Source organism: Crocuta crocuta, unplaced genomic scaffold, assembly GCF_008692635.1.
Source record: "Crocuta crocuta isolate KB4526 unplaced genomic scaffold, BGI_CrCroc_1.0 scaffold277, whole genome shotgun sequence".
NCBI classification, from domain to species: domain Eukaryota; kingdom Metazoa; phylum Chordata; class Mammalia; order Carnivora; family Hyaenidae; genus Crocuta; species Crocuta crocuta.
The window spans coordinates 883920-904367 of record NW_027531912.1 but is presented as its reverse complement, the minus strand read 5'-3'; the positions used below and the strand labels follow the sequence as shown (position 1 = coordinate 904367).

General features: G+C 44.7%; 1 protein-coding gene across 1 annotated transcript in view; it reads left to right on the top strand.

The window, feature by feature from the left end:
• ATP12A (ATPase H+/K+ transporting non-gastric alpha2 subunit) overlaps positions 1 to 20448 on the top strand; it is a 98290-nt gene that overhangs the window by 72016 nt on the left and 5826 nt on the right. Inside the window, exons 3-15 of the mRNA XM_077774699.1 lie at positions 635 to 790; positions 4018 to 4077; positions 6788 to 6991; positions 7684 to 7797; positions 8751 to 8885; positions 9016 to 9133; positions 9386 to 9654; positions 10283 to 10481; positions 10630 to 10739; positions 11970 to 12104; positions 16080 to 16272; positions 18184 to 18359; positions 19060 to 19196. Coding sequence (XP_077630825.1) covers positions 635 to 790; positions 4018 to 4077; positions 6788 to 6991; positions 7684 to 7797; positions 8751 to 8885; positions 9016 to 9133; positions 9386 to 9654; positions 10283 to 10481; positions 10630 to 10739; positions 11970 to 12104; positions 16080 to 16272; positions 18184 to 18359; positions 19060 to 19196 — 2006 coding nt within the window. The remainder of the gene's footprint in view (positions 1 to 634; positions 791 to 4017; positions 4078 to 6787; positions 6992 to 7683; positions 7798 to 8750; positions 8886 to 9015; positions 9134 to 9385; positions 9655 to 10282; positions 10482 to 10629; positions 10740 to 11969; positions 12105 to 16079; positions 16273 to 18183; positions 18360 to 19059; positions 19197 to 20448) is intronic.

Genomic DNA, 20448 nt, shown 5'->3' with positions numbered 1-20448 from the left:
TGCCCGCGGCCCCCGCGCCCGCCCGGGACCGCTGCCGACCCGTGGAAGGCGAGGGAAAGGGCGGGCGGGGGGTCTGGGCTGTATTAGCCTCCCTTCCGGCCTCGCCCCTCCCGGGCTGGCCGCGAGGAAGACCCACATCCAGACGCTCGGGGGAGGCCGGTTCCGATCCGGAAGGTGGCGCGGGCCGGGCGTCCAGCCTGCCCTGCCCGGGACCGCGGTCCGTGAGTGCGGTGGCCACGCCGCTCCCAGGAAACGGGGCAGGCGCCCGGTGTGTCCTTTGGGGAGCAAGATCCCAGGGCGCCCCTGGGGCTTCTCTGGAGGGGTCATGTCTCCAGTTGGGGGGCAGTAACCTCCCACCTTCCCGCCCCAGGAGGGGTGACCCCCGGAGATGCTGGCGGGGCTGGGTCACCCGCCTTCCCCCTACACTGCAGGAGAGGGAAGGACAGAGAGGGGTCCAGGCACTGCTGTTTGAAGGTGGGGGACACAGAACCTCTCCACAGTCTCGCCGGAGGAGAGCGTGAAAGGTCGGAGGGAGGCCCCCTTCCCTGGAGATCCCGGCCCATCGGGAGCAGGGCTCCACGCCTCTTCAGAAAACCCCTCTTGGACCAATATTGCACCTCTGCTTTTCTTTCAGAAAACGCTAGAAATTTACTCTGTGGAGCTCAGTGGAACGAAAGACATTGCCCAAACAGACAAGGCGGATGGCAAGGAGAAGTACAGAGGCCTGAAGAACCGCTTCGAACCCAGAAAGAATCACCAGAAAGAGGAGCTTAAGAAAGAACTGGATCTGGTCAGTTGATTGGGTCCTTCAGCCAAGTGGGTCTGCTGAGCGTTGCCCTTCCCTCTGGGAACGCGCCCCTATAACCGGCCTCTTGGGAAAGAAAGATCAGTCTCAAGGAGTTGAAAATCCCCCCGCCCCATGAGATTTGTTTCCTTGTTTAAAATAAACGGTGTGATAATATCTCCCCAGGGGTCAGGCCGCCGGAAGGTCGCTACCTTCTGGGTGTAGGCGCTCTGAGGGAAGAGCCTCCGATTCCAGTCCCCACAGGTACAGCCCGGACGGCGCTCCTTCGCGGCTGCTTCAGTGAGACGTAGGTGACCAATTGCTGGGTTTTAGCCGGGAAGGTAAAACGATTGGAGCTGGAACCATGCAGGGGAAAAACCCAAACCACCAAACCTTGCCAGGTTTCTGGCTCTGTATGCCCCTGAGAAGGAATAATTTCACTGCTAAGAATATTGGGCTTGGATTCAGAGAACCTTCGACTCAGTTAAGTTCCACCTCACTGATGGATAACTGGGAGCAAACTTCCTAGCTTCAGTGAAGCTCCATTTTCTTCATGTAAAGTGGGAAAGAAGCAATCTGCATGGGTGAGGGGGCAACTGAGAAAAAAGTGAGAATATTGTGTAACGGATGCAATTTGTAGTTTAAAGTATCATTTATAATTAGTCATTTCGTCATTTATGGAAGCCTGGTATTCCTTTTAAGGAAGAACTTTGGAATTACTAAAGCTGGACACCATGGGAAAGATCTGCCTCAGAACTGAAATGTGACAGGCTACATCTTAGGGACGTCAGGGGGGAAACTTGTAGACCAAGCCCCAAGTTTGCTAGATTGTCCTGCAGTTCACTGCAGACTTTAAAACTCTGTTATCGTCAGAGCAGATAGCAGCGGTGCAAGTTCAAGTGGACTAGAGAGCCAGTTGTTAAATATTCAGGAATTTGGCAAGTTGATTGACATTGGGTTAACAGCTTGAAATTTGGCTATGGTGAGAAATTGGTAAATGCTACAAATCAGAGCTTTTACTTTATTTTTCCTGGAGAGCTTGTTGAACATTCAGCAGTACACCATTTGCCTGTGTATGTTCTGACAGATAGTTAAGAACACAGCCCTGATACTGGACTGACCTGAATTCAGATCCCAGTTTGATTGACATTCATTTCCTATTTTGAAAAACAGGAATTAAAAATGGTGCCTACCTGTTGAAGTTATTAAGAGGGTTAAATGAAAAACAGGAGGAGACAGACTTAGCACAGCACCAGACAATAGATTATTATCATCTGTGTATCTCTAGCATTTAGGATTGAAGCAAATCTAGTTTCCTTGAAATTGCTACTTACAACATGAACATATATCCGTTATGCCTGTTTACTGTGAAGATAATCTCCCTTCTCTGAGCATCGTGTGCGAGAGAGGAACATCTTTCTTTCCTTTTTCTTTCCCAACACTTTCACAAGAATTCTATAATTTCATTTGTGACAGTGTACTTGGATACCCTCTGGCACATTGGAACTTTTGTAAAATGTCTTATTTATTTCTGAGAGAGAGAGAGCAGAGAGAGAGCAGGGGAGGATCAGAGAGAGGGAGATACAGAATCTGAAATAGGGTCAGAGAGAGGGAGATACAGAATCTGAAACAGGCTCCAGGCTCTGAGCTGGCTGTCAGTACAGAGCCTGATGCGGGGCTCGAACCCACGAGCTGTAAGATCATGACCTGAGCCGAAGTTGGATGCTTAACTGACTGAGCCACCCAGGCACCCCTGGCACATTGGAACTTTGACAAGAATTAAAGTATCCCTGGCTTCTGAATAAACAGGCTGATGAATGAAATGACCCAAGCTTGAGCCACAGGATGATGCCCTGAGCTATTCTATTGCTGGCCAACAGAGTGCGCCAGAGGCACCCACCCCGCCTCCTGCCCCTCCCCCATGCTCTCATCCCCAAAGCCAGGGCTAAAGAGGAAAGGTATTCGGTGGTAACAGTATAGGCCCGTTAAAGTCTGAGTTCCATCCATGCGAACAATGATTCTAATCACCTCTTACTTCTGTCTGCCCAGAACTTAGTACACTGTGCACAGAACTGTGTCTTAATCCTTTCAATCCCCAGCAATCTTTTTCAATTATTAATATTGGTACAATGACTGGATGAGTAAAGCAGAATCTGGCTGAGTAAAGGGCAAACAAATGTTGTAATTGGAAAAATTTAATCTCTTAAAACATGTAACTTTTTCGCATATACTTAAGAAAAGGGGTGGTTCTTGTACCCATCATAGTATAAATCTTTGTTTCAGATGATCAGAGCTTAAAGAATGCTGAGTGCTGGATTTTCTAGGTGGGGTGAAGGAGAGTTAGTTAACCCTGGGTTTTCTGAGACAGAAGGAAGCTTCTAATGCTGTAGCCCAGTGGTTCTCAAGGGAAGGGAGAGGAGGAATTTGCTCCCCAGGGGCCATTTAGTAAGGCCTGGAGACATTTTTGGGTTACCATAACTCCAGGGAGGTTGGTAGTAGGTGGCGTATAGTAGGTGCAAGCCCCCTCCCCCAACAAAGAATTATTGGCCCAAATGTCCATAACGCCAAGGTTGAGAACTCTGCTTTAGTCTAATGATTCTGTAACAAAATTAGCAAGTATGGACCATACTGATATTTATTTGGTGGGTTGTAAGTCTCAGGGCTTCTCTAACAAGTGAACTCCCTGAGTCTCAAGTATTTGATTAAGGAAAGTCTTGCCTCTTTCTACAGCGACTACCTGCCCAATGAGGGCTACATGGGTAATGAGTTGTCAGAATGTATCAGGTGGGTCTGGTTTGGTATTGCTGTTCACCCTCAGCTAATCGCAGAACTCAGGTCTGAACTAAGTATTCAGATCACTAGTACCTGGACAACAGACCGGTGTGCTAGAATGTGCGTGTGCTGTAGAACAGATTGAGGTGAAATACATTGCTTTGTTCATAAAAACTGAAGACCGTGATTATGTGGTGAATGGCGAATTAAGGCTGAACTCGAGAGATGGCCAGACAACCCCCTGGCCAGTGAATCAGACGAGCAAGCCTTTCCTGCAGCGAGACTCCCTCTTCCCTCACTGCAATATCACCTGGCACGGAGGGTTTTTTCCTTCTCTCCATGACTCCCTGGCTCCCCTTCAGTGCTACTCTCAGTTCTCAGGGGCTGGTCAAAACTTAATTTAGGGTTTGTGTATTTTGGAATTATCTAATGCACTCTCCTCTTCTTTTCATGGACTTCAGGATGACCACAAACTCAGCATTAAGGAGCTGGAAGAGAAATACAGTACAAACATCATAACAGTAAGTCATCAGGGAACTGGGGATCACAAAAGCCCCAGGACTATGCAAAGGACTGTACAAAGCTGTGTGCTTAGGGTGTGTGGAAAAGTAGATGGCATCTTTAGGACGAGGCAACAACTTTGAGAATGTCATTCACCCACACACCCAGCATGTGAGAGAGGGCTGGTGAACCTGAAGAGCTGGCGGGTCTGAACCAACGCCCCAAGTCAAGCCCCACTTCTTCTTCTTTTTTTTTTTTTAATGTTTTATTTATTTCTAGGAGAGAGAGAGAGAGACAGCGTGAGCAGGGGAGGGCCAGAGAGAGAGGGAGTCACAGACTCTGAAACAGGCTCCAGGCTCTGAGCTGGCAGTCAGCACAGAGCCCGACGCGGGGCTCGAACCCACGAACCGCGAGATCGTGACCTAAGCAAAATCGGACGCTTAACCGACTAAGCCACCCAGGTGTCCCCAAGCCCCTCTTCTGAGTTGGATGCCTGGCTATACACAGTTCTTCTGATTATAACTGCAGGAAAGCTGCAGTATCCCCACAAAGACTCAGACACTCCTTGATGGTCATGGTCAGAGGGCAGAGGTTACTTTTAATCCCCATGTCCAGGAAATCTAACAGTCTTATCAAAGAATGGGGAAAACCAGTGTTAAGAAGCAAGCATCCAGAGCGGCAGTCCTAGAGCCCTGCTTGTCTGCCTCTTCCTCTGAGAAGAGCACACACCAGTATGCTCCAAGGCGTCTAACAAATTCCCCCATCACAGAAGGACTGCTTAAAATTCAAATTAAATTTAAAAAGTTTTGGTGTCCTGACATCAGGAGATTTGGAAATATCTGTTCAAGTCAACCAAAATACCTACTATGTGCAACACACAGGATGAGCAGTGAGAAGGGCAGAGGGACAGGTGATCCCTGGTCTCAAGGACTAAGCAGTCCAGCGAGGGATGCAGGTGTGTAGGGGAGTATACACCACCCGGTCTGTTCAACTTAGACAGCAAAGATAGGTTTAAACAGTGTGCTGAGTAACCGATTCTTACCAGAGGAAGCAGCCTCCCTGGATGGCACCGGGTGTAAATCAGGACATAGCAGGATTCAGGTTTCAGTTAGCAGAGGACCCGGGAGGCTGGAGAGGACAGAGTGTGTTTGGAAAGCAGTCTGGGGTTTCTGGGAGCTAATGTGTGTGGAAAGGGGAGAAGAGGGATAGAAAATAAGGCTGGGGAGAGGTAATTTGGATGAAACTAGCAAACCCTTGCATCTTAAGCTAAGGAATAAGGACTATATTAGTTGTAGTTATACACAATTCCTAAACAGAGAAGGGATTTGAATAAGATTGGTTTTCAAAAAAAAAAAAAAAAAAAAAAGAATCAGATTGGTTTTCAAAAGGCAATTCTGGTAGAAGATATATACAGATATAGATAGGTATGTAGGTTCTGGTAGGAGAGGAAGAGAGAGAGAGAAGCAATTCTGGTGGAAGATATATATAGATATCAGTAGGCAGGTAGGTAGGTAGATAGATTTTTTTTTTTTTTAAGTGGGAGATGGAAGGGTCTAGAAGAATGAGATAGTCACTCAGGAATATAAATGAGGAACCAAAACAGGGCAGCAGCAGTAAGATGGGAAAGGTAGGGGAGAGATTTGCTGGAGTTTTGGAACAAATCCCTGATCCCGGTTACCAAGGTAAAGAAGCAGGCGAGGGGGAGATTTGGTCAGGTGGTGGACAGGGCCACGGTGGGGGGCTGGGAGCCAAGAGATTAGAGAAGGCAGTAAGAAGGAGAAGGTGATAAATTTTATTTGAATTATACTATAAGTTGGTGACTCCAAATCCAGTTATTCAGCAAATACATGAGCCTCTATTACAGAAGAAACAGTACAGCCTATAAAAGACACAAAAATGAGTAAGGATAGTCCTTAAACTATCCTTTAAGTAGCTTACAATGTATGAGGGAGAAAAAGTGATGACAAGACTTTCTCCACAGAGGATAGTTTGTGGGGAAAAAAGCCTTATGAATCGCAGCATAGGATTTCAAGATGGTGGAGGGGCCTCTGTTTGCCTGTGGATGGCGGATGACACGCTTACCAGGAAGGGCTTCTGGCAAGAAGTGACCACTCATGTGGGCCTCAGAGGTCGGTAGGACTTATAATACTTAAGATGCACGAGAACTTAGAACTTGGGGTGAATCTATATATAGAAAAGCAGAAAGACACCAGACTTCAGGATGAATAATGATCGCAATAGAGAATATTTTCTGGATAGTTACTACATTGCCCTTAACCCTGGTGATTAGCTTTTATATTTCAGGTTACTTCTTAGCCAAGTTACGCCTATTTCTCCAAGTTTCTCCAAGAAACTAAAATGCCTTAGCAGAGCATGTAGTGGCTCTAGCTGCCTGGTTCAGTCTAGTGGTACCATTTACCAGCTGGATGATTTAACCTCCATGTGCCCTAAATTCCACATCTGTAAAATGAGGATAATAATAGTACCTTCTTCAGAGGGTTATTTGGAAAAGTATATGAGCAACATATAGGCACATTGCCTGGCTGATAGCATTAACATCAGATATTCTTTTTAATAAGGTGAGGGTTGGGGTAGATGAGGCAGCATCTACTTTTCCCAGGTCCTCCTTGCTCATGGTAACTGTTACCCACAACCTGCAGAAAAAAACGATGTCCAACCTCAGGGAAGATAAATGTCTAATTCCTATTTGTTTTTGCTTGGCTTTCTCAGGGTCTTTCCAGCACCCAGGCTGCTGCGCTCCTGGCTCAGAATGGTCCCAATGCCCTCACCCCTCCCAAAGAAACACCGGAGATCATCAAGTTTCTCAAGCAGATGGTGGGGGGGTTCTCCATCCTTCTGTGGGTAGGAGCCATCCTGTGCTGGATTGCATATGGGATCCAGTACTCCATGAATAAGTCCTCATCCCTAGACAACGTAAGGGGGTCTCCTTCCAGGGTTTGCTAAGCTAGTAATGGGAAAACAGTCATAAAGAAAGGCCGTTAGTAGGCAGAGCAGTGGCCTGGAATCAGGAGTCTATACTGATCACTCACCGTGCAAGTTTGGGAAAATCGAGAATTTTACCAGCTATAAAATAGAATTGTAGCTGGCTTTCTGATGTCTCAGGGGCAGCATGAGCATGAATTTTAAAGAGAGGGGGGCTCTATAAGTGTCTAAGGGAAAAAATATTATATCCATATGAAATATTTTGGGGTTCTCTCTCCTCATAGCTAACTGTCTCCCTTTAACATGGGGAACATCTACGCCTACTGATAGCTGAGTACCAAAACCAAAAAATTCTGTTGATCTGAAACGTCTAGAACAGGTGCATCCTAGAGACAGAAAGCAGATCAGTGGTTGCCAGGGCGGGGGTGGGAGTGGGCAATGACTGCCAGTGGGTACTGGTAGTCATGTTGGGGTCATGGAAATGTTCTAAAACTGGATTGTGGGGATTGTTGCAAAACTGTGTAAATTCATTAAAAATCACTGAGTTGTGCACGTTAAGTGGATAAATCGTGTGGCCTAAAAATGCCACCAGAATACTACTGCTCTCCCATGGAGAGCTCTCGCCCCAGGGCCTGACTCACTCCTGATGCCTGTGCTGATCGATGCTTCCCCTCCTTTCCCAGGTGTACTTGGGCTGCGTGCTTGCCTTGGTTGTTATTTTAACGGGGGTCTTCGCTTACTACCAAGAGGCAAAGAGCACCAACATCATGGCCACCTTCAACAAGATGATCCCGCAGGTGGGTAGCAGCCATCCTTCTCTGGTCTCCGCATCACCCCAGATGAGGAAGCATCAGTGAGGAGGAGCGTAGGGCCTCAGACAGAGAGCCTGTGCTCCACCGTTTGCTGTCTGAGAAATCTTCAGCAATCCCTCTGACGCCCCACTTCCGACAGAGTTTTAGATGATCAGGGAAGTAGGACACAGGAAAATGCTTAGTCGAAGTCATCACGTGACATCTCCTGTTACTGCTCATGAGCTTTGGTGGACTGTTCAAACAAAAGTAATTCAGGGGCTTGCAAGAGCGAGCTGCAGACGTTCAGGAGTGTTCCCTCGTAGCCAAAGAGGTCAGCCTGCGATTCTTCAGCTGTAACCATTTCTGCACCCTCCGGAGCCTCCCTGCACACTGCCCCAAACTGCTCTCAGCGAGGGAGGCCCGCTGCTCCTCTATTCCCACAGGAGCCCATGTTGGTGTCCTCTAGGGAGACCACACACCCTGCCCACGCAGTGGGAAAGCCACGCTGCCCTGGCCCACAGAACTGCCAGCTGGAGAGCGTTCTGGATGGAATCGTCTAAGAAGTGGGAGATCTGCCTCCCCCGCCATTAAAGTTTTCCTCACCTGAGCAAGATTGTTAAACCTTTGACTCAGCCTTCAGGGCCCTCCCTGCACATCCCAGCCAAGATCACTCAATCTTAATTGTCCCTCTTTCTGTCATGCCCAGGGCTGTCACTTGGTTATATCTGCCCACAGCAGCATATCCTGGTTCCGAGAACATCTCTAAGAGTTCCTCCTCAAGAAAATAGAGATCTTCGTATATTCGTTCCCCCAAGTACAAGCCTTTTGTTTCATTTTTGCCATTCCGAGAGCTGTGGTTGTAGGACCTCGCTCGGTTCCTGAGATGCGGGAAGGTGCAGATGGAGGACAATTGGCGTCATGCCAGGACCTGGGTCCTCTGCCACTGTTTTCTTTTGCAGCAAGCTCTTGTCATTCGAGATTCAGAGAAGAAGACAGTCCCTGCAGAGCAACTAGTGGTGGGGGACATAGTGGAAATTAAGGGAGGAGACCGGATCCCTGCAGACATCAGGTTGTTGTCTGTTCAGGGCTGTAAGGTAAGCATCACAGGGCCCCCCGACGATCACACTCACAACTAGCTACCATTCTGCTGTCTTTCCAGCTCTCAGTGTAACTGGGCCAGGAAGAGGATGCCTCGTCTTGAACTTTTTTCAAAATTTCTTCTAGGTAGATAATTCATCTCTCACTGGGGAATCTGAGCCCCAGGCCCGCTCCTCCGAGTTTACCCATGACAACGCCCTGGAAACAAAGAACATCGGCTTCTATTCTACAACCTGCCTGGAGGGTAAGTCCATCCGGCTCTCAGGACCACATGCCCCACCCATATCACTTTTCCCCCTTGGGTTTTATGCTTTTGTCCCTTTACCACCTCTTGCTACAAAGCTTTTCCAAGAGAAAACAAGGAGCTGAAAAGCTCAGAGAACTTTGTAATGTCGTGTGCTGACTGATCGTGTAAGCCAGCAGAGAGAGGACTGTGAGCAGGCCGCAGTCCCCTCATGCTGAGGACCCTAGAATAAAATGTCTACCTCACCTGTAGGCACAGCGAGTGGCATGGTCATCAACACGGGCGACCGCACCGTCATTGGTCAGATTGCCTCCCTGGCTTCAGGAGTTGGAGATGAGAAGACACCCATTGCCATTGAGATCGAGCACTTTGTTCATATTGTGGGAGGAGTGGCCATCTCCATTGGCATCCTTTTCTTCATCATCGCAGTGTCCCTGAAGTATCACGTCCTGGACTCCATCATCTTCCTCATTGGCATCATTGTGGCCAATGTGCCCGAGGGTCTCCTGGCCACTGTCACTGTGAGTCCATGCTGCGAGGCGGCCTGTCCCCTGACCCTGTTGACACATAGCATCCTGCTGTGCTGTGTGAGCACCCACCATGCTCTGCGAGTCTCCTCCATCTGCAGAGCCACACTCCCTCCCTGTCCGAGACACCATGGGACATTCTGAATAGACTGTTTCTTAGAGAGACAAAAGGAATTGTGATATTGTTAACATTTGAATGCAGTGTCCTAGAAAACTTTATGTTTTCCTTTTCAGGTGATCTATCTGCAAATTGCGTATATTATCTTTCTCCTTAAGATCTAGAGAAGACAAACTCAAACTACCGCTTACAGATTTTCAGGAAGCCTGGTGCCTTCTCTCTACATTTTCACATTTCTTAAAAAGAAAAAAGAATCCCTGCCAATTTCTATAACTGAGGAATTTAGGCACATTGTTTACCTCCTAGGTTTAATAAAAGGATTGTGGCATATAGGTCTTTATGTGGTTTATCAGCTACTGGGTCAGCTTTGCTGCATCTGTAACTATACCTCTGTTCTGAAATTAGTTCAGCTCCAGCTGCTTCCATGTTATAGAGCCTAAGTTCAAAATGATGATTTTTCTCAAAGCTTCTCTCTCTCTCTCTCTCTCTTTCTCTCTCGTTCAGGTGACTCTGTCACTGACAGCTAAACGGATGGCCAAGAAGAACTGCCTGGTGAAGAACCTGGAGGCAGTGGAGACCCTTGGCTCCACCTCTATCATTTGCTCAGACAAGACTGGGACTCTGACCCAGAACAGGATGACCGTGGCCCATCTGTGGTTCGACAATCAGATCTTCATAGCTGACACCAGTGAAGACCATTCAAGTAAGTCTTCTGGAACATTCGGTGTGGCCTGAAGCTGTGGACTTGAGCAGAGGAGGCCAAATGGAATGTGGTTGCAGTCTCGGAGAATTGTTTGAATAGCATGGATACCAGGCCTAGCACCCACAGTATCCACTGTTTTGTTTTCTAGACCAAGTCTTTGATCAAAGCTCTGGAACCTGGGCCTCCTTATCAAAGATAATAACATTGTGTAACAGAGCTGAGTTCAGACCGGGACAGGAAAATGTTCCCATCATGAAGGTAAAGCTTCAACATCACTCAGTCTTAAATCACAGCCAGTTTGAAGTCACTTTCTCCATTCTGATTTGGTGCTTGATTTAAATCTCTCCAACCGTGTAAAGTTTGTACTAGTAAGACCAAGTCTGACTCACAAGACCTGTAGAAAAATTTCTTCACTCTAAGTAGCTTTGAGAAATCACAGCAATGTCTCAACATCCTCAGAACATTGATTTGGTCTTTTGAAAATTCTGTCTCATTCCTGAAAACGAATGTGCCTTTAAGGTACCATCTTTAAGTAGATATAATTAAAGTTTATTTATTATATAAATACCATTCACTGAAGTTTAGAGGATAATTGGATGGAAATAGAAGGACTGACCTTAGAACATATTCCTCTTGGCAGAAGATGGGGTTCTCAGGGGCCCTGAATGTTGGAAAATACAAAACGAGCTTCTCTCTCCCCCTCCTTCCTTCCCTTCCCCCTCTCTCCTCTCCCCTTCTGCTTTTCCCTCTCAGTGAGTTGATCTGACTTGTTTGTTTGCCATCTGTTTCCTTCATTGACTTTTGTTTTTTCTTATGCTTTTTATTTGGTTGGTTTTCTTTCTCCACCAGACAGCTCATCAATTCTCATCTTGGCCAATCACTTCTCTGTCCGTATCTTTCCAATCCTCATCTCCAATTCTGATTTCTCACCCAAACTCCATGGACTTCCAGTTAGCTGTGTGTTTCCATTCAGAAGTTTTGCCATGTTAGACTCTCAACAAATTATACTTGTTACCTTCCACATGTGCCCAACCTGACTCTAAATCACAGTCTTGTCCCAAATTTCCTATTTTCCTATGACATAACTATTTTACTTGTCATTCAGGTCAAAACTTTTGGAAGTCATCTTTAACTTTCTTCGTTCCTAATATCTAGTGAATCACCAAGGCCTATTATTCTTGCTTCAAAAATATCTATAATTTTACATTTCTATTGTCACTAGTACCTTGCATTTAATTAATTATACCAACCTCTTAATTAGCCCCCATGATTCCAGTTTATCCCTTCTCCAAGTCTTTCTTGCTCTGTTTTGAACTCCCCTAATGCCAGTAGGCAGCACCATTCAGTTTAACACTTTTTCCACGGCTAATTGTGGTGTAATCATTTGTTAGATGGAAAGCTTAACTAGGCTCTATGCTGGCTCATGAAATGTAATCACAAAAGAACCAAATTGTGTGCTACAAATATTTGTTATCTCTTAATTCTCAGAGAGTTGTTGTTGGAGATGCCTCAGAAACTGCTCTTTTGAAGTTCTCAGAGGTCATTTTGGGTGATGTGATGGAAATTAGAAAAAGAAACCACAAAGTAGCTGAAATCCCTTTTAACTCAACCAACAAATTTCAGGTGAGTTTTTCCTCACAACTGAATCTTTGTTATTACTAGAATGGCATTTCTACCTGTAAGTATCTTTTGGTTAGTATATATTGTGGATGATATTTGAATTCAAAAATAGTCCTCAGGGATGCAGGGCTTGGGCATCCAGTAAGCCCAGAACAGGTTTCCCTTGCCAGCCTCTTTCCTTTACTGGAAAGTAGGTAGAGAAGACAGAAAAGTGGAGATCTTGTCAAGGCCTGGCTGTTCCTGTGAATGATTTATGTTATACACACACACACACACACACACACACACACACTTCCATCTGGCCCACCCCTACCCCCACCAGGTAACTTTTGCACAAGTGAGGGGCAAAAGCCACATCCCAAAGGATAAATGAAAGGTGAGGGAATGGCGATAAGTAAAATTTACTGCGCCCTTAGTTTATGTCCAGCACTTTACATACATTCTCAGTTAATCCTCACAATAAACCTGAAGTAGGACTAATTAATCTCCATTTCTAGGTGAGAAAACAGGCACTTAGAAAATGTTGATGTAGGAAGAATGAGCAAACAAAGGAAAGAAAGAAAAAGAAAGAAAGAAAAAGAAAGAAAGAGGAAGGAAGGAAGAAAAAAACAAAGAAAGAAAAGAAAAAGAAAATATGTCAATGCTTGCAGAGTTACCCAAGCATTTGAGTGGCACAGCCAATTTTCACACAGCTCTTAAACTCCCAAGGCCATGTTTTTTCTACCACAACACAAAGGCAGAACAGTTTAGTTCGGGCCATGTGAGTAAGCCTTGCCTTTTGTGAAGACCAATGAACAGTCTTCTCAGATGACTATTACCAGCCATGTTGATTCTAATTCTGCCCCATAAGCAGTTGACAGGGATCTCCTTTCTACCCATTGCTCAGGAAGAAAATGGCCATCCTTTCCTAGCTGTGTTCCCTCATTCTAGGCTGGCCAATAACCAACTAGCTCCATCATCCTCATGGTGGGGCAAATGACAATATGTAGCCCAGTTACTGCTGCAAGTGGGACTTCCCATAGACTCCAAAGCTGAGAGCAGGGCATCATGACTTGGTCTTTGTATAACAGGAAAGTATATAAATAAGATAACCATGTCAGTGTAAACGTTTCTGGTATTTACCTACACATTTTGTTTGGATAGCATTTACAATTGGGAAATAACTGTGTTGCAAACCTCTTTGTGAATAACAAGCCAATGAAGAATTGTAGTTAGCCAAATAGATCACTAAAAAATATATGAAGTAAAATACTAAAGCCAGGAAGTTAGATCTCTTACTCAGAACATTGAAAATAGAATGAGTAACAATCCTAAAATAACAATAGTAATGATAGGTATTATATACTAATTTCTACATGCATTGAATCACATAACTCTATAAGGTAGGGAATGAGGAAACTGAGATACAGAGCATTATCACACAGCTAGTAAGGGCCAGAGCCAGGATTCAGACAGACCCAAGGGAGTTCATGCTCTTAAGGAGTAGATTGAATGTCTTCTAATTCAGGAGCAAGACTCAGAATCGTACCGGGGCTCCCATCTACTCCAGTAAAGACTTCCCTAACCATGTAAGAAATGAGAAAAAACAGGTTCCATGAGGCCTCATGTACTAAATGTTGAGGGAGAAAGTGGGGGAACTACCCAGAGTTGGAAGTAGAAAGGAGGTCCTATGTGGACTCCCGAAGAAGAGGTCAAAGAACCTCTTTGGGTGCTGTTAGTGCCATTTGATATCTACACGTGAGCAACACTCAACCCCAAGCAAAGAGCCTTAGATGTCATGACCGTGGAAAGGTATCTGGGGTATCATTCAACCAAAGGAAATAAAGTAGAATATTTATGTCTTATTGATTTAAAATAGCAATTTCCCAAATCGAGACTGGTCCATAAAAATATTTCCAATGGTTTATGGCAAACTGGTGAAAATTACAACAATATTTTATAAAGTTTTATATAAAGATGAATGTATTTAATTTAAAAGATTATCCTTTATATGCTACCTGATTAAGGCAGGGACTCTAGTAGCCTGAATTCAAATCCCAGTTCAACCGCCTATTAGGGTGTGACCTTGCACATGCCACTTAACCTCTCTGCACCTCAGTTTCCTCCCTTGTAAAAGGTGGTAATTATCGTGCCCACAGCCTTAGGGTAGTTTTGAGAATTAAATGAGTCAATTTGTGAAGCACTTAGAACAGTACACACTACAAAATTGTTTATTATTACCACTTTTGTTTTCAAAGTTTATTTATTGATTTTGAGAGAAAGAGCATGTGTGAGTGGGGGTGGGGGGGAGAGAGAGAGAGAGAGAGAGGGAATCTCAAGCAGGTTCTGGCTCTCAGCACTGAGCCTGCTCAGGGCTTCATCTCACAAACCGTGATATCATGACCTGAACTGAAATCAAGAGTCTCTGCTTGGGGCGCCTGGGTGGCTTAGTCGGTTAAGCGTCCGACTTTCGCTTAGGTCATGATCTCGCGGTTCGTGGGTTCGAGCCCCACGTCGGGCTCTGTGCTGACTGCCAGCTCAGAGCCTGGAGCATGTTTTAGTCTGTGACTCCCTCTCTCTCTGACCCTCCCCTGCTCACGCTGTCTCTCTCTCTCTCTCTCCCCTAGAAATAAATAAAACATTAAAAAAAAAAAAGAGTCTCTGCTTAACCGGCTGAGCCACCTCATACCCCTCTTATTCCTACTTTTTAAGTGTTAAAATACCCTATCTTTCAGAAAATGATAGTGGTAATAAATGGGAGGTTTTAGTTTGGCTTTGGGTTTGGTTTTGGTTAGTTGGTTTTTTTAATATGTTTACTTGCTCATTATAAAAACAACCTTATATTTGCCCTCTACTTTCTTTCTTTTTTTTTTTTTAATGTTTTATTTATTTCAGAAAGAGAGAGAGACAGCGTGAGCAGGGGAGGGTCAGAGAGAGAGGGAGACACAGAATCTGAGCACAGGCTCCAGGCTTCTGAGCTGTCAGCACAGAGCCCGACACGGGGCTTGAACCCATGAACTGTGAGACTGTGACCTGAGCCATAGTCGGACGCTTAACCGACTGAGCCACACAGGCGCCCCTCTACTTTCTTTTTTTATTGTGCCCCTCTCTGATATGCAGAAGGCTAAGAACTACTGATTTAGAATTAATGATTAGACCCAAAATGGCAGATTTTTTTTAGTAACTTACTTATTCTCTTTCAAACACTCCAGCTTACTGAGTTTCCTTTCAAAAGTTTAGAAGAGTACTTGCTTTATATTAACAGCTTACATAAGACTTAGCCATTTTATGATCGTTTATAAGTTTTTTTAGATTTCTTCTGATGATCTTATTAGGATGAATCTGGAAGTAGAATGAGTAGGTGAGAGGATGTTGATGTTAAAATTGTGGTACCTACTACTTACCTCCTGAAAGCCTGTGAGAGTGCCCACTTCCTCCACCCCTAGCATCATCCTTCATGTCCAGGCAGTAAAACTGGATTGGTTTGGAGATGAAGGAATTCCCACTCCCCGTACCCCTGCCTGAGCTCAGAATAGCTTGGGTATGAAAGGCTGCTGCTCACAATAAGGAGGTAGAGACAGGGGGTGGGACAAGGTGGCCAAGGTCCTCTGACCCCCACAGACATCCCAGGAGATCTGGTTCAAGACAGAGACTTCATGGGCTAACAGCGACATCTGGCCTGCCTAAAACACCCAGTTTCTTTTTGAAAGACCAGCTCCATTTAGTGTGGATTCAAACTCAGGGTGCCCCTCTGAGCTGGGACCAAGTCTAGATCTCTGTGTATTATTTGACCACAAAATTTAAAAAGGGTAGAACATACCTATAGCGAATACTCCTTTTTTTGTCAAGGATAAGTACCCAGTGAGAGAAAGGATGTCTTTAATCTTCTTGTCATGTTGCTACTTAAGAGATCTGCCCACTCCAGGCCCTTATTAGTAAAGATAGCATCATTATTCAATGGCAGGCTGTACCTGATATGCTCAATTCCTTCCTTCCCAGCTCTCCATACACAAGACAGATGACCCCAATGACAAGCGCTTCCTCATGGTGATGAAAGGAGCCCCTGAGAGGATCTTAGAGAAGTGCAGCACCATCATGGTCAATGGCCAGGAGCAGCCTCTGGACGAGAGCACAGCTGAGGCCTTCCACACCGCGTACATGGAGCTGGGAGGTCTGGGGGAGCGTGTGCTAGGTGAGCTCTTGGGAGCAGAACCCTTGTCCGTCACTGTTGGGTGTGAGGCTCTATGCCAGGTCAGGGCACAGGAGGAGACAGGCTTATTGTCCAGCAGAGTAGCTGTGGCACCTACATGAACCATAGAAAGAACATGGCAAACAAACATGTATGAGAATACTGTATGATAGTACTGAGGGGGGTGAGGTTGCTTCCGGATAAGGGAAATCTGGGAAGATTTTATGGAAGGAGTTGCATTTTAAACTCAGCCTTGCGTGACAGTATTTGAAGGGAGGTGGCGAAAAGTCACAGGAGAGGGAACAACAGAGGCGAAAGCGCAGTTAAAATGGATGCGTCTGTACACGTGTTGTGCATGAGCCAGTGTGTTGATCGTCGCAGGTGAGTGAGATGACATAGTCCCAGGACATGGGCTGGAAAGACTGATTGGAGGGCATGATACAGAGTGCCTTACGTGGGTGAGGAACTGGGCTTTCATTTCACAGCCAGGGAGAGCCACTAAACGCTTTGCAGCAAGTGAACTGATCAGAATTACAGTGTTTTCTAGAGGATAATCCTTGGCAGCAGCAGGGAGAAGAGAGGTTGCTCAGGAGGAGGTTTCTCCCTCATTCAGGTGAAAGAGGGCGGGAATTTGATCCGAGGCAATAGGAATGTTCAGGAGGGTCAGACACAAGAGACTTCGCAACGAGTTAGTGGAGAAAATTAAGTTTAAAATAATGTTGAAGTGTCTCACTTGCTTATTAGGGAGAAAATACTGCCAGTTACAGAGGCAGGGGATGTTAGAGGCGGAAGGAACCACAGACATAACAGCCACTGGGGCAGGAGCCTAATGGTGGTAACTTAAGTGGCATAGTAGGGTACGTTCTTCATGAGAATCCTGGGTTGACGGAATGTCACCTGTACACTACAGAATATGAATTTAAGGTAACAGAAGTTCACGGTTGATGATAAGGCTCATTGAACATCATAAAATTTCTTGCCAATAGAGATGGAATCTGTGGAATGTGTGTTTCTAAAGGATATTTGAGCTTGTAAAGCAAATGAAGTAATTAAATGAGATAATAATGCTTTAAGCATGCCTTAAATAACCCACAGCACCAGGTAGTGTTTTCAATGCCAGTTTGATACCTATCTGACCAGAGTCACTCTAGGAACCTTGTGTTTGACCTCTCAAATTCTGTGCTTTACTAAAACGTGTAAGGCAAGGGGGCATGCTGAAAATACATTTGGTGTAAAAGCTGATGAGAAAGTCACACGACCTTGGACGTCCCACCAGACACAGGAATCTTTTCTGCTTCAACTCATGAGAGGCAGATGCCTTCTAAGTAACAAAAGGGTCTCCATTCCGAATGGCCTTTCTCTCACACTCACCTTGATTAGAGATGGAGCTTCATACCATTCTCCTGACACCCCAGGTTCTTTCCCCAGTTTGTGCGGTGGCACATGCTGTTTCTCTGCCTAAAATGGCCTTCTTGTCCCCAAATCTCCCTTCTCTCCCTGGAAAACATCTAACTCCTCTTTCAGGAATCAGCTCACTTGTCACCTACTTGGGGAAGGCTTTCCGGATTCCACAGGTGACTCTACTCTGTAACACTCACTCTACTGTTTTATGCTTTATCTCTTATGTCTCTGTCTCCACACTAAACTGAGGTATCTTCACAAGCAGAGGCTGACCCTCTTGGTTTCTTTATCCCTAGAACCTAACAGAGAATCCAGTGGGCACGCAGTAAATTACTTTTGAATGAAATACGTCCTTCCTAATTACAGCATGAGTTATAGAATTGAAAGAATGAAACAATTCTGGTATCCACTCAAGTATTAGTAAAATAGTAAAAGTGTATGAAAATGTTCTTCCTTTTCTTTTATTGTTTCTTATCCTAATTTCACTGACTCTCAAATTCATGTGCATTCCAGGTTTCTGTCATCTCTATCTGCCAGCAGACGAGTTTCCAGAATCTTATTCATTTGATGTGGACGCCATGAACTTTCCCACGTCCAACTTGTGCTTTGTGGGGCTCTTATCAATGATCGATCCCCCCCGGTCAACTGTTCCTGATGCAGTCACCAAATGCCGGAGTGCAGGGATCAAGGTGGGAGTTACTGTCCTGACTTAAGAAGTCCTCCCTTCGTGTTGCATACTTCTCTAAGAGTGTTTGTCATAGGAGGTAGTCAGTGTTCAAGTCTCAGGTAAATATCCCCACCCCCTTTTTGTCTCTACTGTCACTCTACTAAGATTCTAGTCACTGTCCAATAAAGATAAAATGATTGTGTGTATGTGGAACCACAATAGTAACTGCAGTGAGAAAGCCATGAATTGCCTATATCTTTCTTGCCCTATACTATGATAGACCATAAAAGGTTTTATTACTTAATCTGTAGGTTTAGCCTCCAAAATCCATTTGCCTTCATGGTATCAGAAACCAAATGTTAATTCCATTGCCATGTTAATAACAGGAGTGTTGAAGCAACATGAGGCCGTCTCAGGTAGATATCCACCAGCCCTTTCACAAATAAAGTAACTATTTCACAAATAAAGTAAATAAAGGTCTTCCTCTAATGTCAGACGAGGAAATGTAAGAAGATCAGAAGCAAGGATAGATCCAAGAGATCAGTGTGTTCTTCAGACAGTTTTGTCTTTGATCTGAAGAACAAGAACTAGCCATAAGGGCAAACCACAATAATCACTAATCACATTCTACCAAGTCATGGTAGAATGGGTGATGTTGAACTTTCCCTAGTCTCACCATCTGAGTTTCTCATTATTCACATGCCTTTCTCATTGTGTTTTAGGTTATTATGGTTACAGGTGATCATCCAATCACAGCCAAAGCTATTGCCAAAAGTGTGGGTATTATTTCAGCCAACAGTGAGACAGTGGAAGATATTGCAAAACGCCTCCACATTGCTGTGGAGCAAGTTAACAAACGGTAAGCACAGAACCAATGTAGCAGAAACATTCTTATTCAAGGTCTTATCCTTGTTGGCTCTAAAGAGCTCTGCTATTTGGAGCAAATACCCTTTTTGCCAGACATTCTCTCAGGATAATGCTAGGCTGTATTAGTACCATGAAAATGACCCATTATGTACTCCCTGTATGAAATTTAAAAAACCTGATGGAGTAGATTGGAAAACTTCAGTGCCAAATTTAGAGTGAGAAAAACTGAAACAAAATTTATATGAAATTACTTGCTGTTGATCCAGTTGTATAATCAGGACCATTAAGACCCCTCTGTGTTTGGTGCACTCCCCTAGGGCCCATTTTGAGTATTTATTCAGTTACTTTATAATGTGAGGCTATGTGAACACACACCTCTTTTCTTTTTTTATTTGACAGTAAATAGAATGAAAGCTTCCTGAGGAAAGATTCGGTTTTCCCTGTGTCTCCTAATTCTTGTAATCATGTCCATCCTTTAGTCCACTCATCCATCCATTCACTCATGTATTAACTTTCAACAACTAATTGTTGAGTGCCAGCAAGTACCAGGCACTGTGCTAGACACTGGGACTGTGGCAGCCAAGAGTCTAGACACTATCCCTGCCCTTGGGGAGCTTTCCGTCTAGGCAGAGGGACAGAAAAATAAGAACAAATGGTGACGTGATAAGGACGGTGAAGGAGACACACAGGGGACAAGGGTACTAGCGAGGGAAGAGAGTCACCTGGACTGTTGATAATTCAAGTGATCAAAGACTCCAAAGTCTTAGTGCAAAAATAATGTCATTGGCTTTATTTCACACATGTTGGGGGAAAGGGAGAGACCAGCGAACCTCCTCTAGTTAACCCAAGCATCTATGCCTTTTAGAATCCCAGGCTGTCAGGTAACAAGTTATTACCTGGGCAACAAAATACCAGTTAAGACAACCCAACAGAATTATAGCCTCCGGGCACAACAGTATCTGAAGTCTCAGTATCTTCCAGTGCTCTTTTGTATAAACAACATTCATCTACAAAAACTTTTTGGAGCTTTTGTTTGTTTGTTTTGTTTTTAAAAGTAATAGGATTACACATTTTCATGCAACTCACTACACTGAATAGGAGATGGGATGGATACTTGGGTGCATGTTTTCAGTTACTCACTTTATCAACTGTAGCTTCATAATCAGATAATAATTATACTTTTCAGCTGTGAGGAAAAAGGACACACCCTTTTCTTTTCTTACTTTTATATATATATATATATA